The 23229-nt window shown below is 43.1% G+C and overlaps 1 protein-coding gene across 1 annotated transcript in view; it reads right to left on the reverse strand.

The window, feature by feature from the left end:
* Positions 1–396: 396 nt before the first annotated feature.
* The window catches only part of cep43 (centrosomal protein 43), a 29658-nt gene continuing 6825 nt past the window's right edge, over positions 397–23229 (reverse strand). Inside the window, exons 10-21 of the mRNA XM_038286052.1 lie at positions 22112–22173; positions 21113–21190; positions 20678–20719; positions 14452–14624; positions 8159–8209; positions 7904–7978; positions 4772–4843; positions 3804–3910; positions 1074–1139; positions 913–946; positions 645–732; positions 397–562 (exon numbers count right to left, since the gene is read on the reverse strand). Of these exons, the coding sequence (XP_038141980.1) occupies positions 482–562; positions 645–732; positions 913–946; positions 1074–1139; positions 3804–3910; positions 4772–4843; positions 7904–7978; positions 8159–8209; positions 14452–14624; positions 20678–20719; positions 21113–21190; positions 22112–22173 (929 nt within the window). The 3' untranslated portion in view covers positions 397–481. The remainder of the gene's footprint in view (positions 563–644; positions 733–912; positions 947–1073; positions 1140–3803; positions 3911–4771; positions 4844–7903; positions 7979–8158; positions 8210–14451; positions 14625–20677; positions 20720–21112; positions 21191–22111; positions 22174–23229) is intronic.

Genomic DNA, 23229 nt, shown 5'->3' on the forward strand with positions numbered 1-23229 from the left:
AAGAAATTTCCAATGCTTATGCGCCATTTAGAAAAATACTCAGCACCTTTTACAGATATATATATACCCTAACCCTAACCCTTGTATCGGAGAGTTTCTTTGTTATCGGTTTTTATTGGTTATTAGAAAAATAACAATATATTAACTCGATAACAGTTAATATCATAACTTTTTTCTGTGATGGAACTTTAAGTTGGAAATTTTTTCCTGTTAGGATATTTTTTTTTCACCAATTCTCTGTAATTGAGCATTCATTCCATAGACCAAGACATTTACTGGGATCTAATTTGACCTAAATGGGCTTCCGTCCATTTATGTTCTTTGGTATTATCTGATCACGTCTTCTTCTTTCTGTTTTCTAATTCCTAATTCAGAATAATAAACTGGATCAGAAAGTTTAAACCAAACAAACCCATTTATTGCTCTAATCAAACTGTACAGATTTAAATATCCAGAAAGGAGGAGGTTCCTGCTGGGAGCGTCATGACACGTCCTCCATGTAGTCAGCTCCGTGGCTCTGACTGATCTGAGAGACGCTCAGGTCCTGTGTGGCTTCATTAGACTGGACAAAAAAATAGACGGGAGGTCAGAGAGCAAACTGAGCTGAGATCAGAAGCTCTCAGAGCCTGGAGGAGACGTCAAACCTTTTCGCTGTTCTCCGGACCCTCGATGGACACCTCCTCGATGTCCTCGGCCAAACTCAGCTCGCCGTTAGAAAGGTCCGACCGATGGCTGAAAAGGAAAACAAACATCAACGTTCTGTTAGAGATCAGCCTGAATCGGTCAGGTTGACCTCAAGTTCTCCCAGAACGTTTTGAGGGACAACAGAAACCTGCTCCGAGGAGGTTTCTCCAAAGACAAATATAGGCAGGTTGACATCAGACAGATCAAACATTACATCATCGATCTCACCTGTTGAAGTCATCATCGTACTCCTCCTCTTCATCTGTGGAGACAGAGTCCAAAATATTAGTAAGAATAAATTCTGCTAAACGCTGAAACTGGACTTTTCCAGGAACCAATCAAAGCTGCAGATGAACCAAACAAAACGAGAATGAGAAACAGTTTCTGACCCAAGTGCAGAGATCCTGTCCTGTCGCTCGCAGCGCGCAGGTTTTTCTCTCTGGAGGTTTTTGCTCCTGAAAAGCAGAAAACATTCCAGAGTTCAGACAGAGAGTCACTTCCAAAACACAGACCTCCAGGATCCAGACCTCTGCTTTGAAGGAAGGAAGGAAGGAAGGAAGGAAGGAAGGAAGGAAGGAAGGAAGGAAGGAAGGAAGGAAGGAAGGAAGGAAGGAAGGAAGGAAGGAAGGAAGGAAGGAAGGAAGGAAGAGAGGAAGGAAGGAAGAGAGGAAGGAAGGAAGGAAGGAAGGAAGGAAGGAAGGAAGGAAGGAAGGAAGGAAGGAAGGAAGGAAGAGAGGAAGGGAGGAAGGAAGGAAGGAAGGAAGGAAGGAAGGAAGGAAGGGAGGGAGGGAGGGAGGGAGGGAGGGAGGGAAGGAAGGAAGGAAGTGAGGGAGGGAGGGAGGGAGGGAAGGAAGGAAGGAAGGGAGGGAGGGAAAGAAGGAAGTGAGGAAGGAAGGAAGGAAGGTAGTGAGGGAGGGAAGGAAGTGAGGGTAGGAAGCAAGGAAGGAAGTGAGGGTGGGAAGGAAGGAAGGAAGTGAGGGAGGGAGGGAGGGAAGGAAGGAAGGAAGGGAGGGAGGGAAAGAAGGAAGTGAGGAAGGAAGGAAGGAAGGTAGTGAGGGAGGGAGGGAGGGAGGGAGGGAGGGAGGGAGGGAGGGAGGGAGGGAGGGAGGGAGGGAGGGAAGGAAGGAAGGAAGGAAGGAAGGAAGGAAGGAAGGAAGGAAGGAAGGAAGGAAGGAAGGAAGGAAGGAAGGAAGGAAGGAAGGAAGGGAAGGAGGAGGGAGGGAGGGAGGGAGGGAGGGAGGGAGGGAGGGAGGGAGGGAGGGAGGAGGGAGGGAAGGAAGGAAGGAAGGAAGGAAGGAAGGAAGGAAGGAAGGAAGGAAGGAAGGAAGGAAGGAAGGAAGGAAGAGAGGGAGGGAGGGAGTTAAGGAAGGAAGGAAGGTAGTGAGGGAGGGAAGGAAGTGAGGGTAGGAAGCAAGGAAGGAAGTGAGGGTGGGAAGGAAGGAAGGAAGTGAGGGAGGGAAGGAAGGAAGAGAGGGAGGGAGGAAGTGAGGGAGTTAAGGAAGGAAGGAAGGTAGTGAGGGAGGGAAGGAAGTGAGGGTAGGAAGCAAGGAAGGAAGTGAGGGAGGGAGGGAGGGAAGGAAGGAAGGAAGGGAGGGAGGGAAAGAAGGAAGTGAGGAAGGAAGGAAGGAAGGAAGTGAGGGTGGGAAGGAAGGAAGGAAGTGAGGGAGGGAGGGAAGGAAGGAAGAGAGGGAGGGAGGGAAGGAAGGAAGGAAGGTAGTGAGGGAGGGAAGGAAGAGAGGGAGGGAGGAAGTGAGGGAGTTAAGGAAGAAGGAAGGTAGTGAGGGAGGGAAGGAAGTGAGGGTAGGAAGCAAGGAAGGAAGTGAGGGTGGGAAGGAAGGAAGTGAGGGAGGGAGGGAGGGAGGGAGGGAAGGAAGGAAGGAAGGGAGGGAGGGAGGGAAGGAAGTGAGGGTAGGAAGCAAGGAAGGAAGTGAGGGTGGGAAGGAAGGAAGGAAGTGAGGGAGGGAAGGAAGGAAGAGAGGGAGGGAGGAAGTGAGGGAGTTAAGGAAGGAAGGAAGGTAGTGAGGGTAGGAAGCAAGGAAGGAAGTGAGGGAGGGGGGGAGGGAAGGAAGGAAGGAAGGGAGGGAGGGAAAGAAGGAAGTGAGGAAGGAAGGAAGGAAGGAAGTGAGGGTGGGAAGGAAGGAAGGAAGTGAGGGAGGGAGGGAAGGAAGGAAGGAAGGTAGTGAGGGAGGGAAGGAAGAGAGGGAGGGAGGAAGTGAGGGAGTTAAGGAAGGAAGGAAGGTAGTGAGGGAGGGAAGGAAGTGAGGGTAGGAAGCAAGGAAGGAAGTGAGGGTGGGAAGGAAGGAAGGAAGTGAGGGAGGGAGGGAGGGAGGGAAGGAAGGAAGGAAGGGAGGGAGGGAGGGAGGGAGGGAGGGAGTTAAGGAAGGAAGGAAGGTAGTGAGGGAGGGAAGGAAGTGAGGGTAGGAAGCAAGGAAGGAAGTGAGGGTGGGAAGGAAGGAAGGAAGTGAGGGAGGGAGGGAAGGAAGGAAGAGAGGGAGGGAGGGAAGGAAGGAAGAGAGGGAGGGAGGAAGTGAGGGAGTTAAGGAAGGAAGGAAGGTAGTGAGGGAGGGAAGGAAGTGAGGGTAGGAAGCAAGGAAGGAAGTGAGGGTGGGAAGGAAGGAAGGAAGTGAGGGAGGGAGGGAGGGAAGGAAGGAAGGAAGGGAGGGAGGGAAAGAAGGAAGTGAGGAAGGAAGGAAGGAAGGAAGGTAGTGAGGGAGGGAGGGAGGGAGGGAGGGAGGGAGGGAGGGAGGGAGGGAGGGAGGGAGGGAGGGAGGGAGGGAGGGAGGGAGGGAGGGAAGGAGGAAGGAAGGAAGGAAGGAAGGGAGGGAGAGAAGGAAGGAAGGAGGAAGAAGGAAGGAAGGAAGGAAGGAAGGAAGGAAGGAAGGAAGGAAGGAAGGAAGGAAGGAAGGAAGGAAGGAAGGAAGGAAGGAAGGAAGGAAGGAAGGAAGGAAGGAAGGAACCAATTTAAAGTCAGACAACAGGTTCCTCTGGATCATTTGATTTGGACATTAGAATCAGGAAGATCCAGATCCAGAAGATCCAGATCCAGAAGATCCAGATCCAGAGATCCAGATCCAGAGGTCTGGTCTCCACAGGAGGACAAACAGCTGGAACAAACTTACCGTTCCTGCTGAGGCTCGGTTCTGACCCACTGCTTCCTCCTCTTGGTCTCAGAGCCTCAGTCATAGAGCCCACTGGACTGCCTCTGGTTCCGGACGTCTCTGCCTTCCTGAGGAGCAGAACACGGACTTTGGTGGCAAACCGGACTTAAAACCAAATAAATTTACATCTGAACAATTTCAGACGGTTCTTCTGGACCAGCTGTTCGGACCGGTACCAAACTGAGCAGACGACTGTACTAGCTGCAGTTTCCCTAACCGGGTCAGAAATGTTCTGACACCATCTGAACATGTTTCAGCTAGAAACCCATCGCTGGATTTTGCAGTTGGACAGAACCAGAACCAACAGCTCTGGCCTCCAACATTCGGTCCGTTTCAGAATTCCTGGCTGTTGACGGACATGCGGTGTTCTGATCGGGTGAACATTACGTTAAAAAGGATCGCTAATCCCTTTAATTGTGTCGTTTGGTACCAGGTAGGGTTCTAGAACCTCACATAAGTCCAGTCTGACTGGTCCAGTTTAGTGAAACCAGAAGCTGAGGAACAATCTTTTAGATAATTCCCCATCAGTTCATCTCCTAATCCGTAAGATAAACTAACGGTCCAACAGAACCGGCTTTGTTCTGCCCTTCGGGTTCTGGTTCCTCTTCCTCTAAACTTATCAGGTCCAGATTTTCTATTTGATAATAAATCTCATAAAGTCCTGAAACAGGAAATCAGCTAAAACAGGAGGAACCCAAACAGAAATGTTCCAAATGATCCAAACATGAAGGATGGAAACAAAAAATAATAAACGCAAAGTTGTCAAACCTACATAATGAATAAAGAAGACATTATTACCAATAAACAGAACCGGTTCTACGAGGATCAGAACCAGAATCACATGAATGAACCGGACCTAACAGGTCCACATTCTCTGGGAGTTTCCCAGAGTTCTGCTGGGTTCCTATAGTGGTTGACCTGCAGCTCACCTGAGCTCTGAGCCACGATCCAAGATGGAACCGCCTTGATCCAGTTCCGGGTCGTCAGCAAGAACCGAGAGACTAAGACCGGAGAGGGAGAGGATGAGGAGGAAGAGAGACAGAATCATAGAGAGCGGCAAGCAGGCAGACATGGTGACCTGGTCCGTCGGGACGGATCAGTATCTGAGCAGAACCATGAGAATCCAGGAGCTGCTCTGCCGTTCGTCGCCGACCCATCTGAGTGGGCTCAGACGGTCCCGGACTCGTTGATGTCCTCCACATTAAAACGGGTCAGCACCAGTCGGCGGAACAGCTCCGGCATCCAGAACACGATGGGATCACAGTCATGCACGATGCACGCCACGGGACACATGCAGGCCCGAACGAACAGGAACATTATAGTATCGACAGGGGGAGCAATCCAACATCTGATCCGGTCCAATCAGACGACCAGGATTAAAGCTGAGGAACCACAGAGGCATTCCAGTTCGACAAGAAAGAAGGGGATTCTACCTGGACCGGTCCAAAAAAAGTCCAAACCTTCTCCATCTAAATCCCACTGACAGAACCCTTCAGTGTGGAAACTATTATCTGAAGGAGGCGGAAGAAGAAGAATTTTCTAGAAAGGAAACTTTCCACTGAAGGCTGTTAAGCCGGGAATACACTGTACCATTTTTCCCAATGGTTGCAGGCAGCTACAGCTCACACTGTACGTTAAAACCGCAGAGTTTAAAAGTTCACGATGTTTATTCTCAAATTACGCGACCCGACGCTCTGACACGGTCTACCTGCTTACACTGTACGTCTAAAAACCAGGTGGGACTTAGCAAAGCAGTGAGAAGGAGCTACTTGGAATTGTCTATCCGGAAGCCAAACGGAATATTAAGCTCACTAGAGTGAAACGCGCTGCCTTGGCAATTTATGCAATTTTAAGCTGAAAGCCCTAAAAAGAAAACCTGACTCTGCCATTGGAGCCGAGTCAGGAGCCGTTCACCAAACAAACGTCCAATCAGCGTTGGCTTTGAGGCGGGTTGAGGTGTGACGCAACGAGAAGCGCGACAGTTCAGTCTAAAGAACGTGGCGGCTTCAGCCAGAAACTAGTGTTAGCGTGGCTATCGAGCAAGTTTTATCGGAATTACAGAGTAATTACAGGGGAGGGGACTCAGATTTCAGCGTTCAAAAACCTACAGTGCAGCAATTGAGTTTATCCCTTCCCGCTATTATCGCAACCCCAACCACCTTACAGGGGAACAGAGGACCTTGCTTATTTAGCCAGGCCAACAATTCCCTTTAATGACCCCCCATTTCATAGACATAGACAGGTATGGGGTATTGCGGGCTAACAAAGAAACCAAACAACCCCCTTTCCGGATATTCTGGAATATCCTGGTTTCCGGATATTCCGTTCCATGTTCGTCCGTTTCAATTTGCATGTTCTCTTGACAACAAACTATGGCCTGCTCCTTAAAAACCTGGGATTTGACTTGGAGTTATCCTTTCAAGATTTGAGACTTAACCTAACCTTACCTTAGCCTCGTGAGACCATCCTGATCTCGCAAGCTTTCAAGGTTTCACTCGCAGATCAGTCTGGAGACTCTCCGTTAAAGAAAATTTGGAGCCGTTCACCAAACGAACGTCCAGTCAGCGTTGGCTTTGAGGCGGGTTGAGGTGTGACGCAACGAGAAGCGCGACAGTTCAGTCTAAAGAACATGGCGGCTTCAGCCGATGAAACTAGCGTTAGCGTGGCTATCGAGCAAGTTTTATGGGAATTACAGAGTATTTCTTCACTGAAAGAAGAGCAAATCACTGCTCTGGAGGCTTTTCTCAGAGGAAAAGATGTTTTTGCTCTTCTCCCGACTGGTTTCGGCACGAGTAGCCTGGCTGTTAGTACGTCATATGCTTCGTTGATCTGATTGGTTTATTTGGCCCGTCTATCACCAACATAGGCCAATCAGCTAACCAGTATTTTCGCCCCTTCCCAAAATTACTTCAACGGAAGGTTTCCCGATGGATATGCGGAGCAAATCCATCTGGCAGAGTCAGGTTAGTAAAAGTCCATAGATAAGCCATATTGTTATATAAGCCGCAAGGTCAAAAAATGGGGAAAAGGTCGCGGCTTATAGTCTGAAAATTACGGTACATTACCTGAAACAGATGCAGTCTGGCAAAATATGATTAAACCATGTTTATCTGCATTTTGGTCGTTTCTTTTCTTTAGATTACGCACTATATACGATAATGTTAACACGAAAGGAAAACGTAAAACTCAAAAAGACTAGATTTATGTTTAAATCCAAAGCATAAAAGGTTAGCTACCGGAAGTAGCGCAGGATCCCATTTTCGTTTCAGAGAGGACTGATGAAATAGAAAGGATTTTAAGGCATTTGTTTTCTCGTGAGATACGTTATCAACCTTTAACACATATTTTGGTACATTTACTATTTTTTGAGAGGGAGAAACATAATTTATCGGTAGATCTTTTTAAAAAAAATAAAATCAAGGGCGACCCGGATGTATGTCTGGATGCAGAAATGTGCTGATGGTGCATGTGCAGAACGGATCGTGCTTCCGAGACGGATCGGGTAGACATGGATTATCCCTACTTTTCACTACTACTACTGCTACTTTTTCATCCACTAGAAGTTCGGACACTCATCTAAAGTGGCGTATCCCCTGAGTAGTGCCCTATATAGTGGTTAGGGTGGACGTTCAGACCCAAACAGCCTTTTCTGGTTCAGTTACTGTCTGCAGATAAGCATCATCATAATTTTCCAACAAAATGGCCTCGGATGCAGGAAACATCTGCAGCTGAAAGAGCCGTTCAAGCTGAGAGGGAGGCTGCAGGATGTCTAAGGAGAACCTGAACTCTAAAAGGTGGGTGTGAGAGACTCTGCATGGAGGAGAAGTCAAGGATGGATAAACGAAGGCGTCCAACAAGCCCGGACGTCCAGCTGTGCCTGATTTAGCTTCACTCAGTTAGCAAATCAAATGTTCTTCCTAAATCCCTCCAACAGAACCTGCGATGTTAGCTGCGGTTCGTCTGACACGCGTTAAATGTTTGTTATGAGTTTGTTATTCAATGATGGGTCAGCCGTTAGCGTAAGCAGGGCTGGCCTGGTCGGAGGAAGCATGCACACTCACTCACTAAGGCTTCGGCCGCGTCTCATTGTAGAGACCAGCGGCCCAGACGGACCCTCCTCCCTCAGTTGGGCGGAGCTACAGGACGGGATAGAGGAGGACAGGGACAGACGTTTCAGAGACAGATAAAAGGGAAAGCAGGATGAGGAGGAGGAGGAAGAAAATGCCAGCTCCTCTGAAGGTGCTGAAAAAAAACATTTTCCTTCTTCCTTTAAGCTTCTGATTTTCCTCTGATCTGACTCGGGTTTGGTCACTTACTCCTTGGGACTGTCTGTCCTCTCTGACGAGTCCTTTTCTCCGATCGGAGAGCTTCCGAACGCAGCAGGACGGAAAAACAGCAGACAGACAAAGAAAGAAAGACGTTCAGGATTGTTTGTTTTTTATCCTTGATCCGTCAGATCGATCTATGAAGGTAACAAAACTGAATCAGGTCCAAAAATAAGGACATTTTATATTCTACCTTTGCAGATATTCAAGAGGAAAATCATAAACATGCATTAAATATTCAAATCTATGTGCAGTTTTCAGATAAACGGATCAATATTGCAAATTTTTGAGTAAATTTTTTTAGACATTTAACCTGCAGAAAAGGAGAGTTTATGGTTAGAAGTAGGGATTCACGATATTAGGATTTTGGCCGATATCCGATATGCCGATATTTTAAAACTCATGTAGCCGATAACCGATATCGATACCGATGTTAAAGCTGGACAAAAATAAGTAGTCATTGAAAATAGCAGTTTTGTTATCCATTTCTGACACTTTGAAAAATAATATACTCAAATATATTTTCATATGCTGATACACTATATTGCCAAAAGTATTTGCTCACCCATCCAAATTATTGGAATCAGGTGTTCCAATCACTTCCATGGCCACAGGTGTATAAATTCAAGCACCTAGGCATGCAGACTGTTTTTACAAACATTTGTGAAAGAATGGGTCGCTCTCAGGAGCTCAGTGAATTCCAGCGTGGAACTGTGATAGGATGCCACCTGTGCAACAAATCCAGTCGTGAAATTTCCTCGCTCCTAAATATTCCACAGTCAACTGTCAGCTGTATTATAAGAAAATGGAAGTGTTTGGGAACGACAGCAACTCAGCCACGAAGTGGTAGGCCACGTAAACTGACGGAGCGGGGTCAGCGGATGCTGACGCGCATAGTGCGAAGAGGTCGCCAACTTTCTGCAGAGTCAATCACTACAGACCTCCAAACTTCATGTGGCCTTCAGATTAGCTCAAGAACAGTGCGCAGAGAGCTTCATGGAATGGGTTTCCATGGTCGAGCAGCTGCATCCAAGCCATACATCACCAAGTGCAATGCAAAGCGTCGGATGCGGTGGTGTAAAGCACGCCGCCACTGGACTCTAGAGCAGTGGAGACGCGTTCTCTGGAGTGACGAATCGCGCTTCTCCATCTGGCAATCTGATGGACGGGTCTGGGTTTGGCGGTTGCCAGGAGAACGGTACTTGTCTGACTGCATTGTGCCAAGTGTAAAGTTTGGTGGAGGGGGGATTATGGTGTGAGGTTGTTTTTCAGGAGCTGGGCTTGGCCCCTTAGTTCCAGTGAAAGGAACTCTGAATGCTTCAGCATACCAAGACATTTTGGACAATTCCATGCTCCCAACTTTGTGGGAACAGTTTGGAGCTGGCCCCTTCCTCTTCCAACATGACTGTGCACCAGTGCACAAAGCAAGGTCCATAAAGACATGGATGACAGAGTCTGGTGTGGATGAACTTGACTGGCCTGCACAGAGTCCTGACCTCAACCCGATAGAACACCTTTGGGATGAATTAGAGCGGAGACTGAGAGCCAGGCCTTCTCGTCCAACATCAGTGTGCGACCTCACAAATGCGCTTCTGGAAGAATGGTCAAAAATTCCCATAAACACACTCCTAAACCTTGTGGACAGCCTTCCCAGAAGAGTTGAAGCTGTTCTAGCTGCAAAGGGTGGACCGACGTCATATTGAACCCTATGGATTAGGAACGGGATGTCACTTAAGCTCATACACTATATTGCCAAAAGTATTTGCTCACCCATCCAAATTATTGGAATCAGGTGTTCCAATCACTTCCATGGCCACAGGTGTATAAATTCAAGCACCTAGGTATGCAGACTGTTTTTACAAACATTTGTGAAAGAATGGGTCGCTCTCAGGAGCTCAGTGAATTCCAGCGTGGAACTGTGATAGGATGCCACCTGTGCAACAAATCCAGTCGTGAAATTTCCTCGCTCCTAAATATTCCACAGTCAACTGTCAGCTGTATTATAAGAAAATGGAAGTGTTTGGGAACGACAGCAACTCAGCCACGAAGTGGTAGGCCACGTAAACTGACGGAGCGGGGTCAGCGGATGCTGACGCGCATAGTGCGAAGAGGTCGCCAACTTTCTGCAGAGTCAATCACTACAGACCTCCAAACTTCATGTGGCCTTCAGATTAGCTCAAGAACAGTGCGCAGAGAGCTTCATGGAATGGGTTTCCATGGTCGAGCAGCTGCATCCAAGCCATACATCACCAAGTGCAATGCAAAGCGTCGGATGCGGTGGTGTAAAGCACGCCGCCACTGGACTCTAGAGCAGTGGAGACGCGTTCTCTGGAGTGACGAATCGCGCTTCTCCATCTGGCAATCTGATGGACGGGTCTGGGTTTGGCGGTTGCCAGGAGAACGGTACTTGTCTGACTGCATTGTGCCAAGTGTAAAGTTTGGTGGAGGGGGGATTATGGTGTGGGGTTGTTTTTCAGGAGCTGGGCTTGGCCCCTTAGTTCCAGTGAAAGGAACTCTGAATGCTTCAGCATACCAAGACATTTTGGACAATTCCATGCTCCCAACTTTGTGGGAACAGTTTGGAGCTGGCCCCTTCCTCTTCCAACATGACTGTGCACCAGTGCACAAAGCAAGGTCCATAAAGACATGGATGACAGAGTCTGGTGTGGATGAACTTGACTGGCCTGCACAGAGTCCTGACCTCAACCCGATAGAACACCTTTGGGATGAATTAGAGCGGAGACTGAGAGCCAGGCCTTCTCGTCCAACATCAGTGTGCGACCTCACAAATGCGCTTCTGGAAGAATGGTCAAAAATTCCCATAAACACACTCCTAAACCTTGTGGACAGCCTTCCCAGAAGAGTTGAAGCTGTTCTAGCTGCAAAGGGTGGACCGACGTCATATTGAACCCTATGGATTAGGAACGGGATGTCACTTAAGCTCATATGTGAGTCAAGGCAGGTGAGCAAATACTTTTGGCAATATAGTGTATGTGAGTCAAGGCAGGTGAGCAAATACTTTTGGCAATATAGTGTATCAAATTGATTTTTAAAAACGCGGTATCGATCTATTTTACTTTCAAAATCTGGTGAAATTTCATCGTTCTGTTACAAACTGTTGTTATATTTTGCAAATTCTTGTGAGATTTTGTTAGTAAAATAGATCGATACCGCGTCAATATATCAACATATAAAAATATGGCAAAATTTCGTGAATTTTCGGGGGATTTCGTAGCATAACGATGACATATAGCAATATTTCATTAGTAAAAGAGATTGATATGGTGTTTTTAAATGGCAATATATCAGCATATGAAGATATTGGGATATTTTAATGGACCAATATTTTTTCCCTCGTCTTTAGAAGTTTTTAAGTCTGTAAAAAAGAAGTTTTTGAGAAAGAAGAAGAAGTAGTATTTTTTTTTTTTTACACTCAGAAGCTGATCAAATATCGGGTTAAATATCGGTGGGGTGGCCGATGTCCGATATTCAGTTTTAAGGCCGATACCGATAGGGGGCCGATCGTACATCCCTAGTTAGAAGTATATATTTTTGATATAAATTATCATTTTCTGTTAAAAATAAGAAAAACTTTTTCATTTAATTAGGAAAAGTGTTTATTTCTGTTTTGTTTTAAACAAAAAATCATTAAATTTTTTTATTAGGCTTTTAAAACGGGAATTTAAAATACATGAAATCAAGATGGGAAAAAGAAGCTATTATTGACAGGGTTCCTACAGCATAAGGTGAGTTAAATTCAAGACTTTTTAAGACTTTTTAATGCCACTTGAAATAAAAATTTAAGACCAAATTCACAAGAAAAACCTGCTTGCGACAACTTAATCCAAAGGTTTATTTTAACATAAACCACTGCACTAATGTTTCAAATGTTGAAAAGCTTCCCATACAGGAAGAAAGCTAAAAACACACAAATGACAGATATATTTGAACAATTATTTAACTGAATTCACAAACTTTGTTTTAGCAGGGAACAAAACCAATCAGTTTTAAAGCCCCAACATAACCAGTGCTAAGTCTTTTTTGCAGCTATTTTTCTTTGTATGGTTTTTTGTTAGTATGTTTGATTTGGTGATAAGTGGAGGCGTTGCAGAGACAAGGGTGGAACTAAACTGAGAAATACCGGCTGTTTCTCTGTAACTCCATTTTGACACTTTGTGTTTCGTGCTTCGCATGTGCGACTCCACTGCCTTAATTCCCATCGTTCTGAGCTTGAATGACTTCTTGCATAAATCCACTGAGCCTCATGTATGTTCCCTGGTTTTAGCCATGGAGGAAACTCTTGGCTGGAGACAATTTTGGTTACATTTACACTTGCTCATATTTACCAGACAAAAAGTTAATGGTGCATCTCCCAAATGTCCCGGCCGCAACAACGCTTTATTGGTTCCGCTATCGGGACGGAACAAATAATGGAGAGCAGTTATTTCTTTAAAATAAAAAAAAAATTTGTCGATTTTAACGTTTTAATTAGATTACAAAAATAAATCGTAATAAAAATGATCCTATTTATGATGTTTTAGAAATTAAGACCTACGAAAGACTGATTTAAGACATTTTAATACCAATTAAGGCCTTAGTTTTATCTTGAAGGATTCAATGCCTTTTAAGACTTTTTAAGGAACCGCAGGAACCCTGATTAAGGTGTTGGAGAAGTACTGGGAGAGGATTTATGGATATAAATGGAAAACCACATATTCGCTCATTTGGAGAGAGTACAACGGGAAGAACACAATTAGGTTCTTCACGAGTCCAGCACAGAGAAAATATGGCGATTCCCGTTGCTGAAGATCTTGTAGTGCCGTAGAAGCGGATCATTTTCATATATTCTGGGGTTTCCTGTTGACATATATCAGTTGACAGTTGGCCGAGGTCAAACCTTTTCTTACACAGCAACACTTTTTTTAGCCTTTGCTAAATCTCGGCTGGATCGCTGTCTATTTTTAAAGCTTGTCTTAAAACCTATTTTTATTCGTTGGCTTTTAACATAGCGGGAAACTCTCTGTTTTTGGTTTGTTTTATTGTTCTTTTTTTACATGGTTTTATTTGTTTTAATTCATTTATCTAATTATTTTACCTCCCCAAAATCTGACTAAAAAAGACTAAATTGAAAGTATAAAAAAACAAAATCTGAACAAGAAAAAGGGGAATTGGTTTGAATCTGTCATACTTAATCTGAATGTGCAATAAATAAAAGAAATAAAAAAAGAAAAACTGTAATAAAATAAATTAATTGAGACATAGAGATAGAGAGAGAGAGATTGAGCAGAAACGTCCTTTTTCCAGGACCTGGTTTAGCTACAAGGCTTGGCTAACTGCATGCAGCGAGGCTAATGCTTTATCCGGTTTCATTTTTGAAGCACCAGGATCTGACCTAGCGTGGATAAAGACATGTTGGATGGATTTAAAGCATTTTTAGAAAAGGCAAAGAAGAACAAACAATCTGGAATTCACATGGAAAATAATAGAATATAGTCGACTTTTTCTAGGTGTTTTTTAATTTGCATAGTTGCTCTTAAATTAACACATTCTCAGAAAATAAATTGTGTTTTTATGTATTAAAAAGTATAAAACTGACTAATAGCTTCTCCATTAATAAACTGGTTCAATATTGGACCATGCAACACAGATTTACCTTCACAAAGCCTCAGAAGGGCAAGATTTATGTACAAAAAGTAAACCTGTAAAATTATTTTTTGTTTTTACAATGTTGGTAAACGTCTTTTTTGAATTTATAGCGCCTCCTGGAGAAAACTGCAGCAGAATTGGAGTTAATATTTAAAACAGACCAGACTTGTTGGGAGGTAAAGGTTATTGTGTGGGGGTATTTAGGTGGATAATTGTTTAAATAAAACTATAAAATAACACACCGCGTTTGATGCTAAATGTTCAGTTATTATTATTTTTTTTATTTTAAAACTTCGGTTATGTCTCTGTTTAACAAGAATGTTGGTCACTTTATGATCATTAAAGGAGAACTTGGACTAAGAAAAAAATCAATAAAACACAAATGAAAACAAATAAATAAAATGCGAGTTTAGCTAAAATTTTATTTTAGACAGTTAGCTTTTTTTATTTAAAAATGTTCCATTATGATTAAATGTTGGTTTTAACTGGCATCTGGCCTCTTTGCTCTTTATTTCGTTACCAGGATGTCTGTTGTTTGGTCCTTGTTTCCACGGCAACTGAAAACCTGATTGAACATCTACCGCTGCTCCGCCCTCCAGCCTGTTTTTTACTCCGGCCGTTAAACTAGTGTTTCTCACCATCCGTAAGTCTTCTGCGGTTTGGGCAGCGGGTCGTCGAAGAAGGAGTCCTCTTCATCGTGGTCCACTTCTTCATCCAGCTCCAGGTCCAGATGCTCCATCCTCACAGAGGAAGAGGAGCGCTCTTGCTGCTGAAGGTCTCTTTTGGGCAGGGAGAGTATCCGCTCCAGGTCCTGAACACCAACAGAGTTTCAACAAAGCTGGGTAACGAATGAGGAGGAGGGGTTCTTGAAAACTCCTGCATCATACAGAAGATACTGAACTTTCTGCATCTGATTCTTTAGCCAAAACCTTTGGAAAGCAAGTTAGTAAACAGAACAGAAGGAAATCTTTAGTCAAAATGTTCTCCTTCCTGATTTTTTTCTCCTTCAGGTAAATCTTTCCAGACCTGCAGACAGGAGCCGATGAAAAGGAGGCGGAAGCCTGGGGAGCTTTTTAAAGTAGGGATGCACGATATAATGGGCCCCCTATCGGTATCGGCCTTAAAACTGAATATCGGACATCGGCCACCCCACCGATATTTAACCCGATATTTGATCAGCTTCTGAGTTTCTAAAGTCTAAAAAAATAAAAAATAAAAATAAATACTACTTCTTCTTCCTCAAAAACTTCTTTTTTACAGACTTAAAAACTTCTAAAGACGAGGGAAAAAATATTGGTCCATTAAAATATCCCAATATCTTCATATGCTGATATATTGCCATTTAAAAACACCATATCAATCTCTTTTACTAATGAAATATTGCTATATGTCATCGTTATGCTACGAAATCCCCCGAAAATTCAGAAAATGTTGCCATATTTTTATATGTTGATATATTGACGCGGTATCGATCTATTTTACTAACAAAATCTCACAAGAATTTGCAAAATATCACGAGAGTTTGTAACAGAAAGATGAAATTTCACGAGATTTTGAAAGTAAAATAGATCGATACCGCGTTTTTAAAAATCTATTTGATATCAGCATATGAAAATATATTTGAGTATATTATTTTTCAAAGTGTCAGAAATGGAAAACAAAACTGCTATTTTCAATGACTACTTATTTTTGTCCAGCTTTAACATCGGTATCTATATCGGTTATCGGCTACATGAGCTTTAAAATATCGGCATATCGGATATCGGCCAAAATCCCAATATCGTGCATCCCTATTTTAAAGGTTTAAATTTAATATTGGTTCTGCTTGCAGGACTTGAGAAAGGACACCGTGTTACCTGACCTTCAGGGTCCGACCTGCAGGGTCCACCTATGGAGTGAGCAGGCCCCTGATTAAAACCTTCTATCCTCTACGCTGTGGTCTGCTGGGCCCCTGGCAGCGCAGAGCGGGACAGAAAAAGACTGAACAAAGTGGTGAGAAAGGCCGTTTCTGTCCTAGGCTGCACTCTGGACTCATTGGCTGAGAGGACAGTGCTGTCCAAGCTTCCATCCATCATGGACGCCACCATCCACCCTCTGCAGCCGACTGGAGAGGAGCTGAGCAGCTCCTTTACTCAAAGACTTGTGTAATAACATATATTTTTTATATCTTTATATTTTTATATCTTTACTGTACACAAGTCACCTTAAATCTATTCTTCTTTATGTTTACCAACACATGTATATATCAGGATGCACTGCATATACTTCATGCACCTTTTCCTCTTTTGTAAACCTTCTGTTTGTTTTTAAGAATAAATTTCTCCATTTTGAGATCAATAAAGTTCTATTCTATTCTATTCTAATGCCAGCCAAGCAGTTCTCAACATGAATTGGTTTGTAACAGCAGCCATACTTATACACAGTGGGAACAGAGATCATTTAAATTCAAGCTTCTAAAAATTCAATTCAGTTTATTTCTATAGCAACCGATGTCATCTCACGGTGCTTTACAGAGACAATTCAATCAGATCATCAAGTCAAAAGATTCAAAGCTTTCCATCTTAGGAAAACCAGTTGATTGCATCGACTCATTGACTCGAATGCTATCCTTCACATCAAGCATGCTTGTAGCGACAGTGGAGAGGAAAAACTAGCCGGTACAGGGTAATACGCATAGTGTAGAGTGGATGTAGGTATGTGGTACAACTAGGTGTAAATCACATCCATCATGGCGATTCGATTCAGTATCGATTTCCTGACCCAACGATTCAATTATTTTCGATACTCAAGAATAAACCACGATACGATTTGATTAATCGGTTAATTTTTTTTTTATTTACACCTTACAGGCTAAACAAAGTTTAAAGTTTGAAATAAATCAATGAAAGCTGTAATGTCGTTATGCATTATTTTTAGAAACAACAGCAAATAACAGAAGTAGAAAAGTTGCATCAAAAAATACTGCAAAAATACTGCAGAAAATCAGTGCAATGAGTGCAATGCAATACCTCGGCTCCAGACTCCCCCCCCCCTCCACAGACGCTCCGCTGCTCTTCTCTCTAATTGTAGCTGACCGCAAACAGCGCCGCAGATAGGAGGCCAGCTTGTTTTGTTTTTATGACCGAAATTGCGGAAAACAACTCGTGAAGTTTGACCCGCTAGAAGAGCGAGGTGCGGGAGAACGCTGGGACACTTTTTCCACCTGGATCTCCGCTCTTTTTGGCCCTCATGTCCCTCCGTCGTCGGACTAAACTCGCCCCCACTTCCTCGCCGCCTCGGCCGTATCTAGACCCACACCGTGTAGCACAGACCACGCTTCAATATTGAGCATAAATCAAAAATGTCTGCATCAAGCTCACTGCGACACACTGCTGTAAGAGTATAACCAGGAAGCGCGGTAGGAGGGCAAAATAGGTTTAGCGCCACCGCAGCACGGGAGGGAGAATTACGCCCAGGAGCAAATGGATAAAAATAGACCGGAGGAAAAAAAAAAAAACATGAATCGATTATCTTGCGGACGTATCGATGCATCGGATCGTCGGCTGTTGGATCGATGCATCGATACAAAACCATTATTATTTACACCCCTAGGTACAACTGCAGGTACCAGGGTAATAAAAGCGGACATATTTAATCGGCAGGTTTTGAAATTTTAAGTTAATTTAGCATTAATAAACCGTTATAGAGGAGTGATCCCAGCTCCCCGATCAGCTGCTCTTATTGGTTGATGTGTGTCGAGCAGCAAAAAAAAGACATTTTTCAACTTTCAAGCATCTGCTGCTTATGAAATGTGAGCGAAGTTTCCGCAAGGAAGTTAGGGCATACCAAAGGCAGACTTCTCAAAAACAGGACATACAATTTGTAATTTTATTTTTTTTTTTTTACAATGTACGCCCTTACACATTGCTGGCTAAAAGCCTGCTTTATGATATGGTTTGTAAATCGGGACAAACCTAGATATTTGTAAAAGTAAAGTATGTGTTGTGAATTGCCGCTATATAAATAAACTGAATTGAAAATGGAAGTTGGTTAGTTGATTAATTAGCAAAGCAGAATGGCAACCATTTACATTGCATCTCTCTTGTTTTTTTGTTTGTTTTTTTAAAGAAAATATAATTTAACTTGGGGGCCTGTCCGGGATCTTTCTTCATTTTTTTTTTTTTTTTACATGCTTTTTTGCTTTGTGATAAGGTTAGAGATGAAGGAGTCGACATGAGACAAGAAGATAAACAAGGGATGATGGTGCTTTTCTTAGTGCAGTTAACAATTTGAACTTCTGAGGTGTAAAATAGCCCTGCCACACTGTCCCTGCTACTGTAATAATTAAATATGGGATATTTTTCTGTTTTTAAAGTGCTTTAAGGGTTTTAAATGTCTCAAAGCAAAAGAGAAAATTCCAAAGGAACAGAATGATTTAACACTGCAGCAGTTCACTGAAAGAATATTATTTTTTTTATAAGTCATTAAAGATTAATTTGCCTTGAATGATTTTGTTAAATCTCTAAACTTGAAAGGTTTTCTGTGTACCGAGTAGCACAAATTGTTAGGTTTATTTAATGATGATAATAAAAATAATGTGTGTTCATATGAAACATTGTAGAAATGAGATGCTTCACTCTGCCTTGTGATTCAGTCTTATGACCTGATCAACTTTCCTGTCAGAACAATACTCTCTTTTGTAACCATGTGTTATGTTCTGGGGGTCGTTGAAAGAGTTGGAAGTTAGCTTGGGCTCTTTCCACTCCTGCAGGAGTTGTTTGAATCTCTTTCCTGTGTGGACTCAGTCTCTCTTTTACGAACCTACATTTTTGAACCTAACACAAATTATACACAACTTTGAAAACTCGATATGATAACATATAACATACCGTAAATCCTCTAATATTGGCCTGTATTCCATTAGTAGCCGGGTCTCTAATAATGGCCGGTTTTGCTGTCGGCGGGGGTAAATACTGGCCGGATGCTAATACAGGCCAGGGCTATAATTGGAACCAACGATGTTCCTGTGCAGTCCTCAGCAACCTGTGATAGTAACATGCAAGTACCACAGGGGGGCAGTGTTTGCTAACGAATCCAATCCATTAGCTTGGGAATTCCCATCCTTAGCGCAGACAGTGCTGCAGACAGGAGGCCGGATTGTTTGGTTTTTATGACCGGCTGTGATGGCAGAACAGTTTCCATTCATTTATTTTAAAACTTTGTTTGGCCAAGAATCCATTCTGTGTCTTTTTTTTGTATTGCCGTACAGAAAAATAGCAGCTGCTGGAAGATGTCTGAATAATGTTCTGTAAACCGTTATGGTAACTGTACTTTTTCAATAAATGAACCTAGTATTTTATCGGTTCAAAGAGACACAATCTGTTTTTATTCATTCCACTGGTCGTCTGTTTTGATCAAATAAAATAGAGGCCTGCCTCTAATTCTGGCCTCCTTCCAATAATGGCCTGGACCAAGATGCACCTGAGTGAAATAAAGGCCCCGGCCTATATTAGAGGATTTACGGTATTAAGTCCAGGAGATTTGGAGGCTCAGATGTTGCTATGAAAATAAACGGAAAAAAAGGGAAGATCAAAAGCAAAAACATCAGGAAAGCAAATCAGCAGACAGTGAAGGAAAACATATTTGCTTTTCAAAAATAGCTTTACCATTAGAATCACAGTTAAAATCTAATTTTCTAATCAAAAGTCTAAAAACACCCAAAAAAAAACCCACAAGGAAAATGTTGGAATAACTGCAAGACGTCTGAATTCAGATAGTATTTGATAAATTAGAGCTTAACTAAACAGATTTACAGCTAATTTCATGCAATCTGATTACGACCGTGTGAGGATTAATGTAAGAATCAAATTCTCCTACATTTAACTACTGAATCCAAACATCAGAAGGGTTTTCTACAGAGCATGTTGGTCCCAACTGGGCAGATTTGAAATCCATCTGAGCTTTAAGAACTCTCATAAATAGAGCTGGATGGTTAGATGCGTCAGTGGATTTACGCTATGTGTCGAGTGTCTTCATCCCCATTCACTCTCAATGAGAGCTTAAAGCAACAACCTCTTAATAAACGATTTCCTGTCCGATCCGAAACCAAACCGGACTCGGTGTGTTTTACGGCTTAGCTCCGAATTAACGTCTACATTAAGAAAACTAAAAATCAAATATACATCTAAAAATATCTCTTGATAAACAATCAACAGTCTTCCAACAATGGAATTTCCCATTGGGAACCTGCTAGCACTAAGTTGCTAACCGGTTAGCAAGATGCTTCCCACAAACCAGCCACAACGAACCTTCCGCCACAACAATCCCGCCCCCCTGATAAACGACCAATCACATTCACTTTATTCACTCGTTTAAAGAACAGACGCTTCCCTACAACTTTAAATGTAAATCTTCTTGTTTCTTGGGCAAAGTATCTCACTTATCTTCTCAATTCGAGAAAAAAATGCATTTTTTTAAGAAAAAAATTACTTCTTGATTTCTAGATTTGTGTTTTTTGCAGTTTAAGATCAACAAGGACTTTAAAGAAATTTAAGCCACGTCTAAAAGGTGCAAACAGCTTATTTTCTATGAGGTTTAATTTTCAGACCATCCATCCTCTAAAGAAAAAACAAAATAACCTTCCTGTCTGTCTCCATCTCATTTTTTGGACTATGATTTGATCAGGAAATCCTCTGGAAATGATTCCCTGTCCTGCAGACGCAGACGGACTTCAGTGTCTCTGTAGTAAACCCCTCTGTGCTTCCCAGTGGATGGCAGACAGGAAACATGGGAGAGCAGTGGATGTGAGAATGAGGCTGTAGAGATCCGGGTTAGTGAGCTCTAAGGCTGTTTATGGTGATCATGTTAGTATCCTCAGCTGTTTACCTGAGCTGCTGTCTGGCTCTTCTGACCTTTGAACCTGGGGATCTGTGCACAACACGGACAGCATCCATCAGAGCTGCAGACCAGGAGCTGCCGCCTCATAGAGAAAACAGCAGTTTCTGCTCTTTGATTTAAACTAACCAGAAACCTTCAAACCTTTTTAGACCGATAATATTTTTATATGAAACTATGTTTAAAGGATAGTAAAGGAAAATTGAAAGATAAAATAAATTGAACTGTGCAGAAAAGAAGCCTTTATTGTGAGGATTTTCCCAGTTTTTCTACGTTCTGGTTCCATGTCAGAGATAAACGGGAAGCTGTTATGTTTCTGTTGGACGCTGTGAGCGGATCAACCCTGAATGGGATCCATGCTGTTAGTTTTTTCTTTCTCTCACTTAAGATTCTTCAAGTTTAGAATGAGATAAAGCTGCCACCCACCTTACTGGCAGGCGGAGAGCCCGGTTTGTCTTCAGGTTTCTGGGTTTGAGCTCCAGTTTCATCTGAATCCCCAACAACCTGCAAACGGCGCAGACCAACCAATCAGAGGATTTCTTTTAAATATTTTTTTAAATCAAATATCTTTGTTTCTGAATCATCATAAAGTTATAAACATTTCTATGAGGATCTGAGGTTTGGGGAGATTAAAGGTTAAGTCACATAAAACTGAGCGATTCATCGGTAATATAAATTATCAAAAAACAAAAAAAAACTGCCTGAAAAGAGCTGGGACCACTGTTTCCATGGTTACTGCTGGTAATACACTAACACGAAATTGAGTTTGAAATCCTGCGTAGCACGGATGGTGGGAGAACTTGCATGTATGTCAGGGGTTGACGTTAAGGATTTTTACCACTTGCCCTTTGGATAAGTGACTTTCACATTTCATTTGCCCAGAAACAATTTTTGTTTTTTAGCCTGCTAAGTAAAAAAAAATGTGTCTGAATCGCTCCAATTCTCGGAAAAAAACCACGCCATCTGGCGGAAAATGGCGCCGGCAATGCTTCTGGATCGTTTTCATCGAATGTCGGTGATTTTATAGTAATTTTGAGTGATAAATAACTTTTTTTTTGCGATCATTGTACTTGCCCGGTGGGCAAATGCAATGAAATTTGTACTCTCCCAACAATAAAAACTACTTGCCCCGGGAGCTCGGGCGATGGTTAACATCGAGTCGTGTATGTACTGTATGTACTACGATGGTGTTGAGGCAAATATGGCAGAATTTAAAAAATCTTGTATAAAAAGTTTGTGTATCCAGTTCCTGTTATTTTTATTATTTATTTTATTATTTTAGCTTTTCTTATTTTATTTCTAATAAAAACTCGTAAAAACATGAAATTTTAGGAAGAAGAACCTATAATGTTTATCCTCGGCTGCAGCCTGAATGCAGCATTGTCTGTCAGATCTTTGGAGTGGAAAAATGGAAAATTATCTCACCACACATCTGCACTGAGAGAAGAGACGTCTGTAGATCTCCAGGAAGGACTGGAAGTCGATGTCTGCAGAAAATATCACAGGAATGAGAAGAACGAACCGGTAAGAGGCTTTAGAACATTTGAGGAACATGGTCAGTTGGACAGATAGTTGAGCTTTTAAAGTCTCCTCTGGGAAACCCCTGGACCGGCATTTCTGAAGAACCTGGACCGGCATTTTTAAGGAATCTGGACCGGCTTTTCTGAAGAACCGGGACCAGCAATTTTAAGGAACGTGGACCGGCTTTTCTGGAGAACCTGGACCGGCATTTTTAAGGAACGTGGACCGGCTTTTCTGTAGAACCTGGACCGGCATTTTTAAGGAATCTGGACCGGCTTTTCTGAAGAACCTGGACCGGCTTTTCTGAAGAACCGGGACCAGCAATTTTAAGGAACGTGGACCGGCTTTTCTGGAGAACCTGGACCGGCATTTTTAAGGAACGTGGACCGGCTTTTCTGTAGAACCTGGACCGGCATTTTTAAGGAACGTGGACCGGCTTTTCTGTAGAACCTGGACCGGCATTTTTAAGGAGCCTGGACCGGCTTTTCTGAAGAACCTGGACCGGCATTTTTAAGGAGCCTGGACCGGCATTTTTAAGGAACCTGGACCGGCTTTTCTGAAGAACCTGGACCGGCTTCTCTAAAGAACCTGGACCGGCTTTTCTGAAGAACCTGGACCGGCATTTTTAAGGAGCCTGGACCGGCTTTTCTGAAGAACCTGGACCGGCATTTTTAAGGAACCTGGACCGGCATTTTTAAGGAACCTGGACCGGCATTTTTAAGGAACGCGGACCGGCTTTTCTGAAGAACCGGGACTGGCATTTTTAAGGAACCTGGACTGGCATTTTTAAGGAACGTGGACCGGCTTTTCTGAAGAACCTGGACCGGCTTCTCTGAAGAACCTGGACCGGCTTTTCTGAAGAACCTGGACCGGCATTTTTAAGGAGCCTGGACCGGCTTTTCTGAAGAACCTGGACCGGCATTTTTAAGGAGCCTGGACTGGCATTTTTAAGGAACCTGGACCGGCTTCTCTGAAGAACCTGGACCGGCTTCTCTGAAGAACCTGGACCGGCTTTTCTGAAG

This window comes from Cyprinodon tularosa, unplaced genomic scaffold (assembly GCF_016077235.1).
Source record: "Cyprinodon tularosa strain WSP-4 unplaced genomic scaffold, ASM1607723v1 ctg1059, whole genome shotgun sequence".
Lineage (NCBI taxonomy): Eukaryota > Metazoa > Chordata > Actinopteri > Cyprinodontiformes > Cyprinodontidae > Cyprinodon > Cyprinodon tularosa.